Source organism: Eschrichtius robustus, chromosome 15, assembly GCF_028021215.1.
Source record: "Eschrichtius robustus isolate mEscRob2 chromosome 15, mEscRob2.pri, whole genome shotgun sequence".
Lineage (NCBI taxonomy): Eukaryota > Metazoa > Chordata > Mammalia > Artiodactyla > Eschrichtiidae > Eschrichtius > Eschrichtius robustus.
The window spans coordinates 42,425,804-42,441,765 of record NC_090838.1 but is presented as its reverse complement, the minus strand read 5'-3'; the positions used below and the strand labels follow the sequence as shown (position 1 = coordinate 42,441,765).

Here is a 15,962-nt window from a genome sequence, read left to right as displayed (position 1 = left end):
ATCTTGACCATGCTGAGCCTCACACTTTATTTAGAAACCAGCGGGGTGTATTAAAGAAATCAGAACACAGTATGGGGACGATGGATATGGTATTAACGAGGAGGATGGATAGAGGCAGGGACACCAGGTCATGGGTTACTGCATAAAAGGTGTACGTAGGGAAAGGAAGATAAGAACTGGAAAAGGAAAGGAAAATGGAGGCACAGACGTCAGAAGTATTGGCCAAGTTGTGTCATCCACAGCAAAGTTCTCAGCAATAATTTGAATGTAAGGTATAAGAAATAGAATGGAGTTAAAAAATGATTTTGAAATTAATTTCAGTTTGGGTAACAGGGAGACTAGAAATGTGATTGCTATAAAACAGGGAAGTCTAGAAGTAATTTCCCAGTGCGGGGAGGGGGGAAAGATGATGGTTTGTTTTTAGGCTGAACTTAGAAAACCAAGATAGGCCTAAAGATAAGGATTTACAGGTATTTCCTAGAAGTGAAAACAGGTTATTCTAGGATTAAACCCTTTATGCACCAAGGAAGACTAAAGTGTAGAGAATTTAAACAATATCTAATAAATCAAACTGATGACCACTGGATTTCTAAAATTAACCTGATTTTTCATAGAGATCTATGAAGGACACAGATCTAGTGTTTCAGAGCAAAACATCCACTTGAATTGCCAACTTTGACTTCAATAATGACTATTTGGTGTGCCCTGAACTTAGACGTGGTTTCGGATAGTGTTTGTTGTTTAATCCAAACGGTTCATTGTTATGAAAGTATTCATTTATCTACTCTTAGGTTCAAATGTGTTAGAGAAATATTAATGATTTCCCATGCTTTTGCTTCTAGTAATTTAACATCATTTATTTAAGCAATCACAGGAAATAGTAACGTAGGCTTTCAACCTAGAAAAAACATGAAGTAAATAAGTTTGTGTTTGTTCTCCAGGGACTAGAGATGATTTTTCTTCTATCTAACAGGGCACACCTGTTATTAAAAGAGGTTTACATTTAATTTGTCTCCCAAAGAAAGCCTGCATTAACTTATATGGTCAAGATCTAACCTGGCGATGTTCATTTGTGGATGTGTGACAAAAGATTAAAATTAAAGATAAAGATACAAATCAAGGTGGGGGCAGAGATTGACTGTTCTCTGATGTAAGGAAGGGCATCTTTCCCGCAGAATAACTCTGAGAAACTAGCCCAGCCTGATTGTACTTTTTCTACTAGCCAGTCACAACAAGAATTGAGAGGAAAGTTAACGTAGTCTCCCAATTTGCTGTCCAAAGTCAAATCCTCTCAGCAAAGCCTCCAGAATTGTACCTTCTCCAGTCTGGCCAGTAGGAAAGTAAGACAGTGTGTATTGCTCCAGCTTTTTTTTTTTTTTTTTCAAATGCCACTTATAAGAGATTGTGGGAGCCTCCTGAAGTTTCCCTAGAGTTTTAGCTCTCCAAATCTACAAAGCAGTTGTCCTTTTTAGGTATGCTCTTTTTAATTAAAATGAAACTGAGATGTTTAAGAGGCACTAAAAAATACATATGAATAAACAGGAAAGCTGAGTCAAAGAACTAAGTATACCTTGACGCTGGCATTCTGCTGCTGTAGAGCTCAGGGTCCTTGCTCTAACTGCCTTACGCTCCCTGTTTTAAGAGAAGAGAAAACCTCCTACACCACTTCATTTTTCTGCTTTTGGTTGATGGCTCCCAAGCCAGGCCTTCCAGCCCCAGCGTCCCTAAGCCCCGTGTTCATATCATCCCTGTAGGACACCCGTACGCAAATTACACATGTTTAGTGTTAAATGCAGTTTCATCTCTTCTCTCCAAATTATTGCTGTTTCAAATCCCCTCATCTCCTAGCCTGCATGGCTTATATTTTTGGACTTCTCATTGCCTTTAAAAAAAAAAAAAAAAAAACAGTAGTCACAAATTCTATCATGTTACTCAAGACTCTCCTTTGACTTTTTTTATCCAACATTATTTACCATGGCCCCTTTGAAAATTCTTCTTTTCCAGCCCATTCTGGCCTTTTGTGCTCTTTTTTGAATGCTGTATTAATTTTGTCTTCTTGGTATATTTGTGCTGTTCCCCATGTTTGGCACCTTCATTTATGTCATTACAAAGTAATGTATCCTTTACTTTCTTTTGGTCTAAACTCATTCATGATACTCCAGCTTACAGCTGATGTCCAGAAAATCCTTTTATTTCTCTGATTTTATAAGGCGCATTTAGCCTGAACCTTACAACCTGTCCCTTGGGCTTCACAGAATTCTTGTGTCTCAGTCTGTTTATATCAAAATAGAAGATATTTATCAAGCGATTGTCCCATTTATGTTACCAGGTTCAATGCTGCTGGGATTCAAACTGAGTATGTCAAAGAAACCTCTCGAGCTGCTTATTGTATAGTGCAGGGCACACTTCAAGCACACAAATACGTCTAAACTAAGTCAAAGAAAATAAGACTTGTACATTTGACATCTTGTCACTCTAATTATACTAGAAACACGGGGACAACCTGTACTTCTCATTCTTCTGTATCTCTCAGTGCAGTCAACATAGAATGAGGCACACTGTTGATGGATACTCCTTACCACACACACCAACACTGCCACACCAGTAGCAATCACGTGCTGAGCACACGCTGTGCCCAATTCTTACATACATTCTCTGTAATTCTCACAGCCTTACAGGGTAGGCATTATTAACCCATTTCACAGATGAAGAATCTGACTCTTGAAGTTATGTAACTTAATGTGCCTACACTGAGGCAATCAGTAAATGGCAATCAGAACCAGGTGTTTGTAGCCAGGTATAACTAAAAAGCTTGTGCGCTATTCCCTACTCATTACTGCTCAACTACTGGGGAATGGATACTTGTGATATCATCTCAGATCATTCCACAGATGACATTCTTGAGAGGGGGGCCGTTACGCACACACACACACACGCGCACACACACACACACACACTCCACACTAGTGACAAAGATAAGGGTTTCTTGATATTTTTTTTAAAAGTCCACTCTCCAAATGTTTGAGATTATCTGGCTCGGTGCATGTTCTTTGCACCTTCTTCTGCCACAGCTCCATCATTTCCTCGTCAGTTGCATACCTGGCCTACTTAAATAATATGAATAAAAATCAACCACTCATAGCTTGAAGGAAGGGTAACAGCATGACCTCAAGTCCATAGGAAACTGACTCTTACTGGTTGTCCATCCTGCCTCTCGTTCATACACTGGGTCATTAAAAAGCCTAGCTTCCTTGCCATGCACAGGATTTTGCCTGCAAGATCCCATTAGTGCTAATGGGTCATTTTCCTTCCATCACCCCAAGGATCAAAAGGAGAAGGTGCATCTTTGATGAAGCGCTAATGTTACACAGGGCTCAGGCCACTTAAAAGTTTCCTTTGTTCTCTTCCTATGGCAATCCTGTGGGAGACTTAAGACCACTCTCTGCTATATGAAGAGTTTATAAACACCGTATTAAGTGGTGGTGCTAAGTGCAACTTCAGTAATGAAAATGAGAATGAGTCCCTTGCTTGTAAAGCCAAACTCATCCACCTTGGTACGTCTGAGGCTTACATCCTGCACAGCTTGAATCAATATTTTCTGCTCTTTAACAACACAAGGGAAAGATTACTACTTCTCCTCAATAAGCTTTAAAAACTTATTTGGGCAAGTAAGTGTGCTGATAGGAAAAAAGGTAGGAAGTAGCAGGAAGTGGGGAAAGGAAGTAAGTGCATTTTAGGATTAGCTCTCTCCCCATGTGTTGCCTTACCATTCTTCTTTCTTTTCTGATCCTTATCTACTGTGACTTCAATCCATCAGTTGACTGACAATATTTATTGATTGCCCACTGTGCTTGTAGCCCAGTACTAGGCACTGTGGGAGAATCTAAGACAAAGACACAATCTCTATCCTCCAGGAGGTTACAATCAGAAAGAGGAAGATTGGTTGTCAAATATATAGCATCCCATACATAACTTTGAGTACTAAGTTCTGCATCTGAAAAACCCGAAGCAATGACAAGAATTATTCATTCAACTCCCACTGTTCTCTAATACTACATTCATTAGGCCCAGAGGAGAGCTGAAGTTTCTTAACAAATTTAGTTCAGCAAATGAATGTAGGGAGCACTTCCTTGCATTGATATTTGATATCTAATAGTATAAAGTTCAGCCCACAATCTCAGATGAGCAAGAAAGGTCCCTTTCTCTATTTTTCTATAACTCACCTTGGTTTCTGTTTTGAGCTCTGATTCTTTGAGTTAGTGAAAATGTAATCTCAGGCAATTTCAGTTCCCTTATTTCCTTGGGATTATGTCTAGATGATTTGGGGGTGGGGGACTTCCATTGTACCAGTATCTGGGGAGGTAGAGAGATTGCACAGGAGTTGGTCTCAAATATTCTATATTAATTGCTTAGGTGCCCACTGAATTGCTACCCAGCATCTTCTTTCTTGTGTGCATGACCTCCTCAGGCCAGCCTTTTTCTGCTTGCTCCTGTTCCACTCTGGGAATTGTTCTGTTGCTGCCACACCACAATGGGATATGAAAAGTTCTGTCAGGCTAAGAAAGCTCCCAGCATGTCTGAATCTACTATGCATCTATTTCTTCTTAAGGATATCACTGCTGCCTCTGGGTTCTCTTGAGGAAATGCACACAGATCAGTATTACTTTCCTCAACCTACATGAGGTTTTGGCATCCACCAGGGCTCAGGCCTCAAGTCAGATCACTATGTCCTCTATTTGGCAATGACTATATTCACACTTCTTCTCCTCCAGCTTTGTCTCCTGCTTGCCCACATGAGGGGCAGGAAAGCTTTACTCCTCTCATGTAATTACCTGTATATTCTGTCTATTTCACTCCTCTAAGAGTCTTGAATTTTAAGGATCAAATACATAAAGATAATTTTATATCTTTGGTCTCTGAGGCAAATAAAACACAATCACTTGAAATTTAAGTGAGAGAAAAGACTAAGGAGAGAAAGGAAATATGGAAGGGAAAAATCAAATGTTTCAAAAATAGTATCCTATTTCAGATAAAAAAACATGCTTTCCTTTAATATTAAGAATGATGGTTAATAGTCAATAGATGTTTCCTTTAATTTAAGAGGTGAGGGAAGTAAGCATATCCAGTACCTTCAGTACAAATTATGCAGAATCAGTGGCATCCTAGTGTAATACTTAGAGCTTTAGTTAGTAGGTCAGGGACCTAAGTTCTCAGTTTTTATGGCTAAATGACTTTAAGCAAGCTCAGTTTTCTCATCAATACAATCAGGAGTGTCCTGTGTGTTGCTTGATTTTTACCCTACTTACCAGGTTAGCTTATTACTGTTTTATGGATGGTGGCAGAAGACACAAGCTTTCTGGGTCAGACACCAAGCACTTTATTACTCATGACTTAACAAACAGTGTGAGCATCAGCATGTGTATCAGTTCTCCTTCCTCCCAAGTCCCATGAAAACAATACAAAGGGGCCCAGAGAACATTAGGAATATAGGAGTTTTGTGTTAAAGTGGGAGAAGGTATCCGGTAGCATGAAAGTTAAATAAAATGGTTAACGTGAGAGCGAAAATCCAAATGACAATGCAAAGTCAGAGAAGTAAGTAGCTAAATAGAATATGTTACCAGGACTTGTAAACAGGAGTAGTATATTATGGAAATTTGGGGTCACCCTCCTTATGTTCTGCATTGTTTACTAGAGTCAGTTAATTACATCTACTCAGTGCTATACAGATATGGTGAATAATCTTTAATAGAAAAGAAACAGAATCAAACTTGGATTGCAATCTCTTTTTTTAAGTAGTAGTCCATAAAGTTGGGAAATCTTAAACCTAGAGACATGAAGATGACAAGCAGAGCAAAGTGTCCCACTAAAAACTGTAATAAAATTGGGAAAAATTAATTGACAACTTGTCAATAGATCCCAGAACAGCAAAAATAATTCAGAGTGGTATGCCTTTACCTAAAAAATGAAATACTTGAAAAGGAATGGAATATTCAGGTTTATATAGTCTACTATGGGAGTGAGTTAGTGAATAAGTTAGGTGCAAGCAAGGATAATAGTTTCAAGCATACTAGAAAAGGCAATTTTAGACATTAGACATTCAGAATTTATTGAGCTTCTAGTTAACAGAAAGGCCTAGAATTCTCTAAGCAGAATGTAGATTTGATAATAATAACACCTGCTAACATCTACTACATATTTTCATTCTGATAGATTCTTTCCATTATTTTATCTCATTTAATCCTCACACAACCCTGTGGGATAGGCTTTATTGTTCCCATTTTAGAAATGAGGTTACTAATGATCAGAGAAACTAAAAAAAAAAAAAAATGCTCAAAGCCGTAGAGTCGGTAAATAACTTGACTTGGATTTTATTGGGTTGGCCAAAAAGTTCTTTTGGGTTTTTCCATAACATCTTATGGAAAAACCTGAACGAACTTTTTGGCCAACCCAATAATTCAGGGACCACTTCATGGTCCATGTTCCTTCCATTTGGCCACACTGTATCGAACTCAAGTTCTCTGTGAAAATAGCTTCTAGAAATTTCTTCTAGTGCTGATGTATTATTCAAACACCTCTATTGTTTTGTACTTTTAAGAAAATATCTAGTTATAAATTTACTTTCTAAAATTAATTTAATGAAAAATAAACCTCTCTATTTTTTGTGTGTTCTACTGTTGTTTAAAGTCAATGTTAAGTTACTTTTGTGACCAAAATTTTTGTCTTCCCACAGGTGACTTGTATATAGGAGGAGTGGCCAAGGAAACATACAAATCCTTGCCGAAACTCGTCCACGCCAAGGAGGGCTTTCAAGGCTGCCTGGCATCAGTTGATCTAAATGGACGGCTTCCGGACCTCATCTCAGATGCTCTTTTCTGCAATGGACAGATTGAGAGAGGATGTGAAGGTACTAGATCTTTGTTATCGCACTCAAAATAATTCTAATTCCACCTATAAATGAGAACAGCGGAATTCTCTGGCAGGCAAAATTTTCATTTCTGACAATTGGCCAAACCCCCAGTTACGGCTTAAAAGCCCTTATTCATGTTTTTAACTTTTCATCCCATAAATCTTAAATTTTCTGGACTGTTTACAAACCTAGACTAATGCCTGATATAAAATGGGAGCTATGGATCTTGTTATTTTCTGCTTCTTTGCATTCTATAGTTCACCTAATTAGTATGCTAATCACTTCTGCACTGCTTTCTTTATAGCATTAAATAGATACTCCACTTGGACTAGAAAAACATATTTACTCCAGCAAATGTTAATCAACTTGAGCCTGCTTTTTGAAATCTACATTCAATAGAATACAACAAGAGAATAACATTCAGATACCCATTCTCAAATCACGGTTTGGTTTGTTTCTACCTGGCAGCAAGAGTATCTCCCATATATTATCAGTTTGTTTTAGCAAAAATTGGTTTCTTCTATTACCCAAAGCTAATATTCCATACTTCAGAAATGTGCTGAAGTATCTTTCTGTTCTTTTGTGTTCTCTATCAGACTAAGATCTGTAGGAGTACTTTTTGATTGCTACTTTCATTTTAGATAATTTTCACTTCAACACCTCAGGTTATTTGAGCCAATTCTCCCTCCATAAATGCAATTTAATCACATTATCCTGAATTTTGTAGCTCTGAATGTGTTGCTGCTTCTCTTTTAATGTTGAATACAGTTCAGGCCATTTTGAAAATTTTAGATTCATAAGGAAATTTCATATGGGCGAAGTGAAGAAAGATGTGAATTCCTGTCTCCCAGGAGATTATGAATCATGTCTTCTCAGCCAAAATAATGCTATTAGATTTAGCAGTTACCTAAGTACATATAAATTTTTTATTTGGAAATACATTTTTTTCTCTCTGCAACATATATTTCCCTGAAAAGTCAGGTGAAATTCAAATTGTGTTTTAATCACGCCAGAGGATAAGATTATTTAATGGAAATCTTTGTTGAGTTCATTTTTAATGTTTTACTGTATTTATTTACTTTGTTTCAAATTTTGGTATAAATGCCCTTTTGTAAAAGGAAGGGAAATTATGTGTTTTCTCCTTTTACCAATTTAGCAAAGGAAACAAAATTGTTAAGTGAATAAATTCTCTCTAGTGGATGGAGACAAAAATGTGGGACATAACTTTGATTTTTGGAGGTGATCTAATAAGTGAGAATATATGGGGGTTTTTTTTGTTTTTTTTAAAGGCACTACAAACTCTCCTGAAAACATTTTTCAAAAATAGGCCTTTCTACAAGTTGCTCGGTAAATTCTCACCTACAAGAAATGGTGGGAGCAGACAGACACATTCACAGCTAAACACTTACAAGATAGAAAACCAAACCCACACACATGACCTCCCACCACTGGCACATAATGTGAGTGGGTGAGTGGAAGGGAAAACTAATAAGAAATGTACTGAGAAAGTGTATTTACAGAAATAAAATTTGGTGTTATTTTCCATCATAATCTAATAAGCAATTTGGTTGAGGTGATTGTACATCTTCTTGGGTAATGTTAAACTATGGTTTGAACATCTGAAATCATTCAGTAGATTATGACATTGGCTCCTTCCTTACCTTATCTAGTTTGCTTTAATATCTGAGCTTTAATAATTCTCACCCTCTTTTACTCCCTTTTCCTTTATTTTTAGAATGTTGCCATGCTCCTGCCTTTCTGCCTTGACACTTCCCTGATTTTTTCATTCCAACATCAAGGTTAACAATTTTTAATTCATGATTATTTCTGTCCTCTGTGGTTCCTAGGAATAATCTCAGAGGTACCCGTCAGAGGTGTAATTGATAAGATACACATATTTTTAGGATTGGTGGTAAACTTCTAGATACTCAATAAATTATTTCTCTAAAGATTGTTCTCATGGGATTTTGAGTTCAAATCACATTGGAATCACTTAACTTCCATATTAATAGAAATAGTATAAATTTGACATCACTAAGTGATATCTTGTCAAGATTTTCCACCATTTCTACCCAAGACCCACAAATCTCTAAAGTTCTTTCATGTAAAAAGTCATTGGCCTTCTCTCAATAATCACTTGCGGCCTTTCATTTCTAACTTATTTCAGTGAGTAATAGCTGATTTTATTTACACAACACATTAGCTAGCAGAGGGAACTTACCTTGTCCTTTTCCCTTTACATTAATGTTTCTCAACTTGAGCAAGTATTGGAATCACCTGGAGAATTGTTAAAACCCACGTTACTTGACACCACCCCCAAGGTTTCTGATTCAGTAGGTCTAGGATGGGGCTCTAGAATTTACATTTCTAGCAAGTTCCTAAATGATGCTGATGCTTGTGGTCTGACACCAGACTTTGAAAATTACTACCTGGAAAGGCATTGACCTGCTTACTTAAGAGAAAATAGAGACTGACAATCCACCAATAATCAGGCTCAGTTAAGCTCAATACTGAGTCAAGATAACTTCCGTACATGAAGTCAGTGAACCAATTTTTAATTTAGGCACTTGCAGAGACTCATAACATTCAACACTGGAATTGCATTATAAGCTAAAGAAATACTTCACTATTAAAGCTACCATCGATTAAGCACTGGTAGCAATAAGTTTACATATGCAATTTCATTTCCCAAAACTCTATCAATTAGGTATTACTGTTTTTTGTTTTTTTTTTTTAGAAGAGTAAATTGAGCCTTAGAGATGTAAGGTGACCTTCCTAAGGTCACACAGCACGTAAGTGGATGATGGAAGCTTTGAACCCAATTTTGCCTTACTTGAAATCCCAGGCATCTAAGCACTTCCCTCTATTGTTTCTTTGGTTTCCAGACATTGTAGTTTTACCTTCACTTTCCTTTCCTTTTCAAACATTATCCTGATTTTTAACCACTTAATACAAATATCCTTGTGGCTTGCTCCCAATTTTATTCAGTGATAAAATAAAAAGGACATTTATATAACTAAAATGAAAAATAAATTCAGGGTTTTGTCTTGTGCAAATGACTGTCAATGTTTAAATATTTTTCAAGAAGGTGAGTACTTTGAAAAATGTGACTTGTCAGGCATAGGCATGCATTCACTTGTAATACCTGAATATATAAAGACTGTTGTGATAATGAAAAACATAATAAAGCATGTCCTGATGCTCACATAAAGGCTTGGCAGCCACTCTGAGTGGCTGCTCTACAATATGGGCAGGCAGGTTATTTTTTAGAATTGCAATTTTACCATTTTTAGAGCTTAGCATTATTTTGCAATTGTGTTTCTGATAATTTTTGCAAAAAAGAAAAACAAAAACATGGCTCTTCATCAGTTCTTGCTCCTGATCTTTCCTTCTGCTGGGCGAGTCAGGGGAATAGTATCCGTTGATAACACAGTCCCTGACCCAGGCTGGGCTTGTACCAGAGGAAGGACTGTGCTAAGGAATATTGCTTCGAGTTTTTTTTTTTTTTTTAACAAATATTAATTATTTTCGGTCTTTAATGCCATGGAATAAAGATCATTGGACCACTTACCTCTCACAGATAGGAAGAAAAAACAAAAACTGAGCAATTTAGTGGCTCTTAGTTCTTTGATGCCATAGGTGAGAAAAACTATTACATCCATTCAGGTCTCCCAGGCCTGGGAGATTTTTATTATTATTAAAAACGACTCTTATTTTTGTTATTATTACTATACTGATTATTATTATTACTATTATTATTATTATATAATTAGTAGTTACAGTATTATGATTTCTGAATTTGTAAAAATTCATATTGAATGTTTAGGCTACATTCAATAACTTCTTATGAAGAATACCGTGACTAAGAAATTTCTAATAAAAATATGGTTGTAAGGAGGATGTTTAAAATTGATGTTTATAGAAACATCAATTTGTACAAAATCTAATTACAGATAATTCTCATGTATTCACTAGAGCAGTTACTTCAAAGGCTCTCAGTGTTAATCGCATCTAATTAGTCTGGTGTCTATTTTTGTATTTTCATAAAACCTAAGGTTGTGTTCACTAGAAAATATCTTCAGTTTATACTCTAAAGGTATTGAGGTAGATGGTGTTCCCTTCCCACCCTTCCCTAAGATAACCCTTATTAGTGAGGTTCTACTGTAATAAATATTCACAGGGCAGTATTTAAGAGTTGAAGACAGTTATAGAGGAAGAGAAAATATAGATGTAACTCTGAGATCTGTAAGAAATCTATACCCCGTCTGGTGAAAGCAAAGATAAATACTCCACGTGGCAATCTTGTAAAGGAATTTTCTTTATGGGGAATTATATTGCAATTTGTTTCTTCCATCCTTTACTTTTTCTTTCATCTACCAAATGGTGTATACATTTTGGTAGTTTGGTGTCACTGTAAGGTCCAACTGTTGGCAGAGAATGGCTGGCATTACAGTTTTAAGCCTCAACTACAATAGCAAGATAAAAGACCTAGAGGGAAAAAAATAGAAAGGGATAATTGGTCCGCTAATGACCATCGTCTACACTGTATCTGCACGTGACAAATGGGGCTGCATGCTTCAACTAAGCAATGCAGTCACTTTGTGTCATCGGCTCAGTTAACCATTATATAAATACATATAGAGTGAAATTCTAATCAATTATCGCTTTCTTATTTTTGGCTTCTCTTAAGATTTATGGCTGTTAATTATTAATTTGTTTGCTCTACATAGCATTTCTCTCCCCCTTTACAGCAGCATGCTTTTTTGAATCTGAACGTTCTTCTATGTTTGCCCCATTTCAGTATTGCTTACTAACATTTAATATATTTTGCTTTTTTTTTTAAATTTTGCTGACAAAGTTGCATTGATGAAAGCTGACTTGCAAGGTAGATAGCCCTGTGTGTATAAAACAAGACTGAAACCCCGTAATACACAGTGGAAACCTCAAAATAACATTTTTTACATTTTTGCAGTAACTGTCATTTGGGTGAAGTTTTCATTTTTCCCCTTCTTGAATGTTGTGCAAGAAACCTCATTTTGTAGCATAGTTTGCATAAAGGCTTTCAGTCTTGAATATGTTTGTATAGTGATTACCTTTAGTGCTTTGATCATCCTTTTTTAGTTCTTTGTTTTTCAGTGTTCTAGTTATGATTCTTTAGAAATAGACTAGCGTTCTTTTTACTTGTATGTTACATGGGGGCATGTCATTTATACAGAGTTTTTAGTTTTATGTTTAATTGCATGAAATTGTTAAAGCATGTGGATTGATACTTGCCAACATACCTATCCAAAACGCCCAGCAATCATAACTTTATTCATAGTTTGTGCAGGAAAACTTCTAGAAACTTATAGGGCATTTTTGTATAACTCTCTTCAGTGGTTTTTTTTTTTGGTTTTTTTTGTTTTTTGTGTTTTTTGCTAATCTGTATCTCAGTTTCATGAAGTTATAATCTCCATCTCTCATGGTGTCTCTACCCATTGGTCAGAAGTTAAGGAGATCCATGCGTTTTTCTAAAATCCAAACAGTGAGAGAGAATTATTGATGATGAATGACATCACCTGCTACCATGATCATACGAGAAGCTATGTGCTTGCTTTTACTATTTGCTGGTCTAGTTTACTATTATAATGTATTTTGTCCTGTATTTGAAACTTGAGAAACCTTTATATTACAGCTTCTCTGTTCCTAATTCAGGTGTGTAAACTAGAACTTTCCAAACTAGTTTGGTCATGTAATTTGAGGTGTTGGCAACTACTAAATGTGACCTAGCTCATGTGTGAAACATTTTTAGATTTTTTTAAAGAACCCAAGTTGCTTTTGGATTGTTTTCAGGGCCCAGCACAACCTGCCAGGAGGACTCATGTTCCAACCAAGGCGTGTGCTTGCAGCAGTGGGACGGCTTCAGCTGTGACTGTAGCATGACCTCCTTCAGCGGGCCACTCTGCAATGACCGTAAGTTCCCCTCTGAGTGTAGACTGATGCTCATTTTTGCTTCCAGTTACTGTTTGATATCCCGGGTCTAAAACTGGGAGTCTTTATATTATCCATGAATAAGTTAAACTGTCATAACTGGGAGGAGCATTTGGTTCCACAGAAAGGACATGTTTGAAATACTAAAGTGTCACTCAAGGATGCCATTAGCCAAAATCCGTGATGATGGTGATTCTTTGGTCTTCAACTCTTTGTTGGAATTTTTTAAATTGCTAATGGTCACCTTGTCGAAAATAATTTTCTTCATTTCCTGTATATGACACTCCTCCCCTAGTTTTTGAAAGAGCCTTCGTGTTGCTTTCTATTAAGTAATATTTCATTTCATAAGATTGTATCTTGAGGGCTGGAATTTTAGTGAATTGACAGGTTCATTATGTTTCTCTCTCTACATCTTTTCAAGCCCATACTGCCTTTTACGTTAAAAGACAGTATGTTTAAACTTTGTCCTTCAACTACGCTCCCTTATGTTTGTGTTTGTGTTTTTTCCCCTTTAGTCTCACAGTATAAGCATGACAGGGGACATCCCTGGCGATGCAGTGGTTAAGACATCACCTTCCAGTGCAGGGGGTGTGGATCAGGGAGCTAAGATCCCACATGCCTTGTGGCCAAAAAAAAAAGAAAAAACCAAAACATAAAACAGAAGCGATATTGAACAAATTCAATGAAGACTTTAAAAATGGTCCACATCAAAAAAATAAATAAAATTACATTAAAAAAAAATAAGCATGACAGAAACACAACGTTCACATTATATTATGGAATATTTGTGAGTGCCTAATTTATGTGATAGCAGGGTGGATTTTGAGACCATATTAACTGGTATGTGGGATGAAGTTCTGTTTCTTATCTTTCAAATAGATACTGCTTTACAACACTGCATCAAAATGATAATGCAAGGGTTTCCTACAAAACTTTGCATTCCACTCTCTTGAGAAAATATATCTGACAGAGCCTTCTGGTTGTAAAATATAGTCCATGCTTACGTTGTAAATGCTACAACATTGAAGAAAAAGCTCTAGGATGGTGGGATAGCAGATGAGATGATTGAAGGTTTGGGCTTCCAGGCAAAGGCTGAGCTTGAGTATGGATTTAAAGAAAGACTAGAGCTTGTTCATTTTGACCTTTATCTATTTGAGACTCTGTTCATGTCAGTAGATATGTGTATCATAAGGTTGAAGATGGGGTCAAACCAGAACGTGTTATTGAACTGAGTTGTTGCAGCCTAACAATATAGTACAATTTCCTAGCTATCTTCAGGTTTCCTATCCAAAATATTGAATATAGGAAGAACAGCAACTAATACAAAGTGAATAGTACTTGGAAGAGACATGTAAAGATCACACCACCACAGAAGGAGAAATATTTAGTCTTCATCCTACCAGTGAGCTCTTCCATTACAAGAATTACAAGAAACTTGAAGCCACAAACACATATTCAAACCATCACACATTTGCAAACACTGTATTTCTGCAAATCAAATCATTCTTACAAACATTAAACCACATTTGGAGTTATGTAAATAACCTTATGTAAAGAGTCAATAAATACTTATATGTACATAAAGAAAAGCAAATCAAAGAAACTATATATCCTTTTAATAAAGATATGTAAATATGTAAATAGAATAGTAACTTCCTGCAGTTGCTCCTGCCCCAGAGAAAATAACATCAACTTACTTTCAAGGAGAAACAGAAGACTGATAATTTGTTATGATTTTATTATGCCAATTTTAAAATCCTGACAGATGTAGCTGAGAGAGCTTTTTTTCTGCATGAAACTGGTTTTCATTTTGCTAAAGAACTTTCTCTGCCAAACTTTGTGCTTAGTCTAGTTTCCATGTTTTACAAAACAGTTGTCATTTGGTTGTGTCAGATTGTGTATCCTCTTATACCAGTTAAGTATAAAGAATATAATTTTCTCTAGACAGTTCCCAAAGGAACATCAAGATCCTACCTTAAGTATCATGCTGTCTTCAAATCATTTTTACAGAAAATTATTTGAATGCTGCTCTTGGGTGATAGTAGTGGTGATGACAACGATAAGGCTATTTGTTATTTTCTTGTAAGTAAGGTAACTGTCATTCAATAAATATGTCTCCCGATATGCCTCTAGCACAAATCAGCATTAAAATTACTTTGGAGGGCTCTCAGAATACATGCATTTTGATTAAGTCATTATCTGTTTGTGGGTTTTCTGGAAATGGGAAATAGTTTTCTTGGCTTGTACACTGGTGTTTTGGTGGTGAGGATATGTACGTACAAATCAGTATTTAAAAGCAAATCTTATTTTCATATCAACTCTAGTTTGTAGATACAAACTGTACAATAGTGACAGTTACCTTGAAGACATGCAATTGATATGGCAATAAAAGTAGCATGCCACATTTTCTTCACTTTTTAAATTGATCAAAACAAACCTTATCTCTACATCTCACTGTTTTTCTGTAAGTTGCGCAAATAAAATTAGTGTGATTCCTGGGATTTTAACAAGATCCTTTTCTGCATAGAGGTTGACTTTTTTTTTTTAATGAAGCCATTTAGGACATTTTGTTTCTTAATGAAATTATCTTCTCCACGCTTAGATATTTATACATAAATTCTGTGGTTGCAGCTGTCAACTGCATAGAAAACAAAAAAAGGAAGATAGAAACAAAGCTTTTTTTTAAAGAAAGGGAAAGAACACACCACATTGTAAATGAGATCTTCCCACCCCCACCCCTGCCCCCTACAGACCTTCTAAAAGTCATCTCTCTGATAATTTTCACAGAGTTAGAGTAACTAGAAATTTTTATTTATATTAGCCTGAAGACATAATTAACAACGGGAAGATAGGAATACGTTTTCTCTTGTAAGTGTAATCCTGGATAAATCATACTAATTAATGAAGTTAAAGGAATCTTTCAAAAAGAAGAGGTACTTAGGCAAAGTGATGCCAAAGGCTACTTTTAAAGAAAAGTGTTTGTGAAACCCTTTCTTCCCTGGAAAGTTGCCATCTAAATGACCTACTCATCGACAAAAATAATTGCTCTGAGTGTGTGTGTGTGTGTGTGTGTGTGTGTGTGTGT

General features: G+C 36.2%; 1 protein-coding gene across 17 annotated transcripts in view; it reads left to right on the top strand.

The window, feature by feature from the left end:
• Nucleotides 1-15,962, top strand: part of NRXN1 (neurexin 1) — a 1,110,559-nt gene that overhangs the window by 564,645 nt on the left and 529,952 nt on the right. For 16 of the 17 annotated variants that reach the window (XM_068563995.1, XM_068563994.1, XM_068563993.1 and 13 more), the window contains 2 exons: nucleotides 6,731-6,904; nucleotides 12,740-12,859. In XM_068563995.1, coding sequence (XP_068420096.1) covers nucleotides 6,731-6,904; nucleotides 12,740-12,859 — 294 coding nt within the window. Of the gene's footprint in view, nucleotides 1-6,730; nucleotides 6,905-11,765; nucleotides 11,793-12,739; nucleotides 12,860-15,962 lie in introns of all 17 variants that reach the window. The other variant, XM_068563979.1, reaches the window with a different exon arrangement.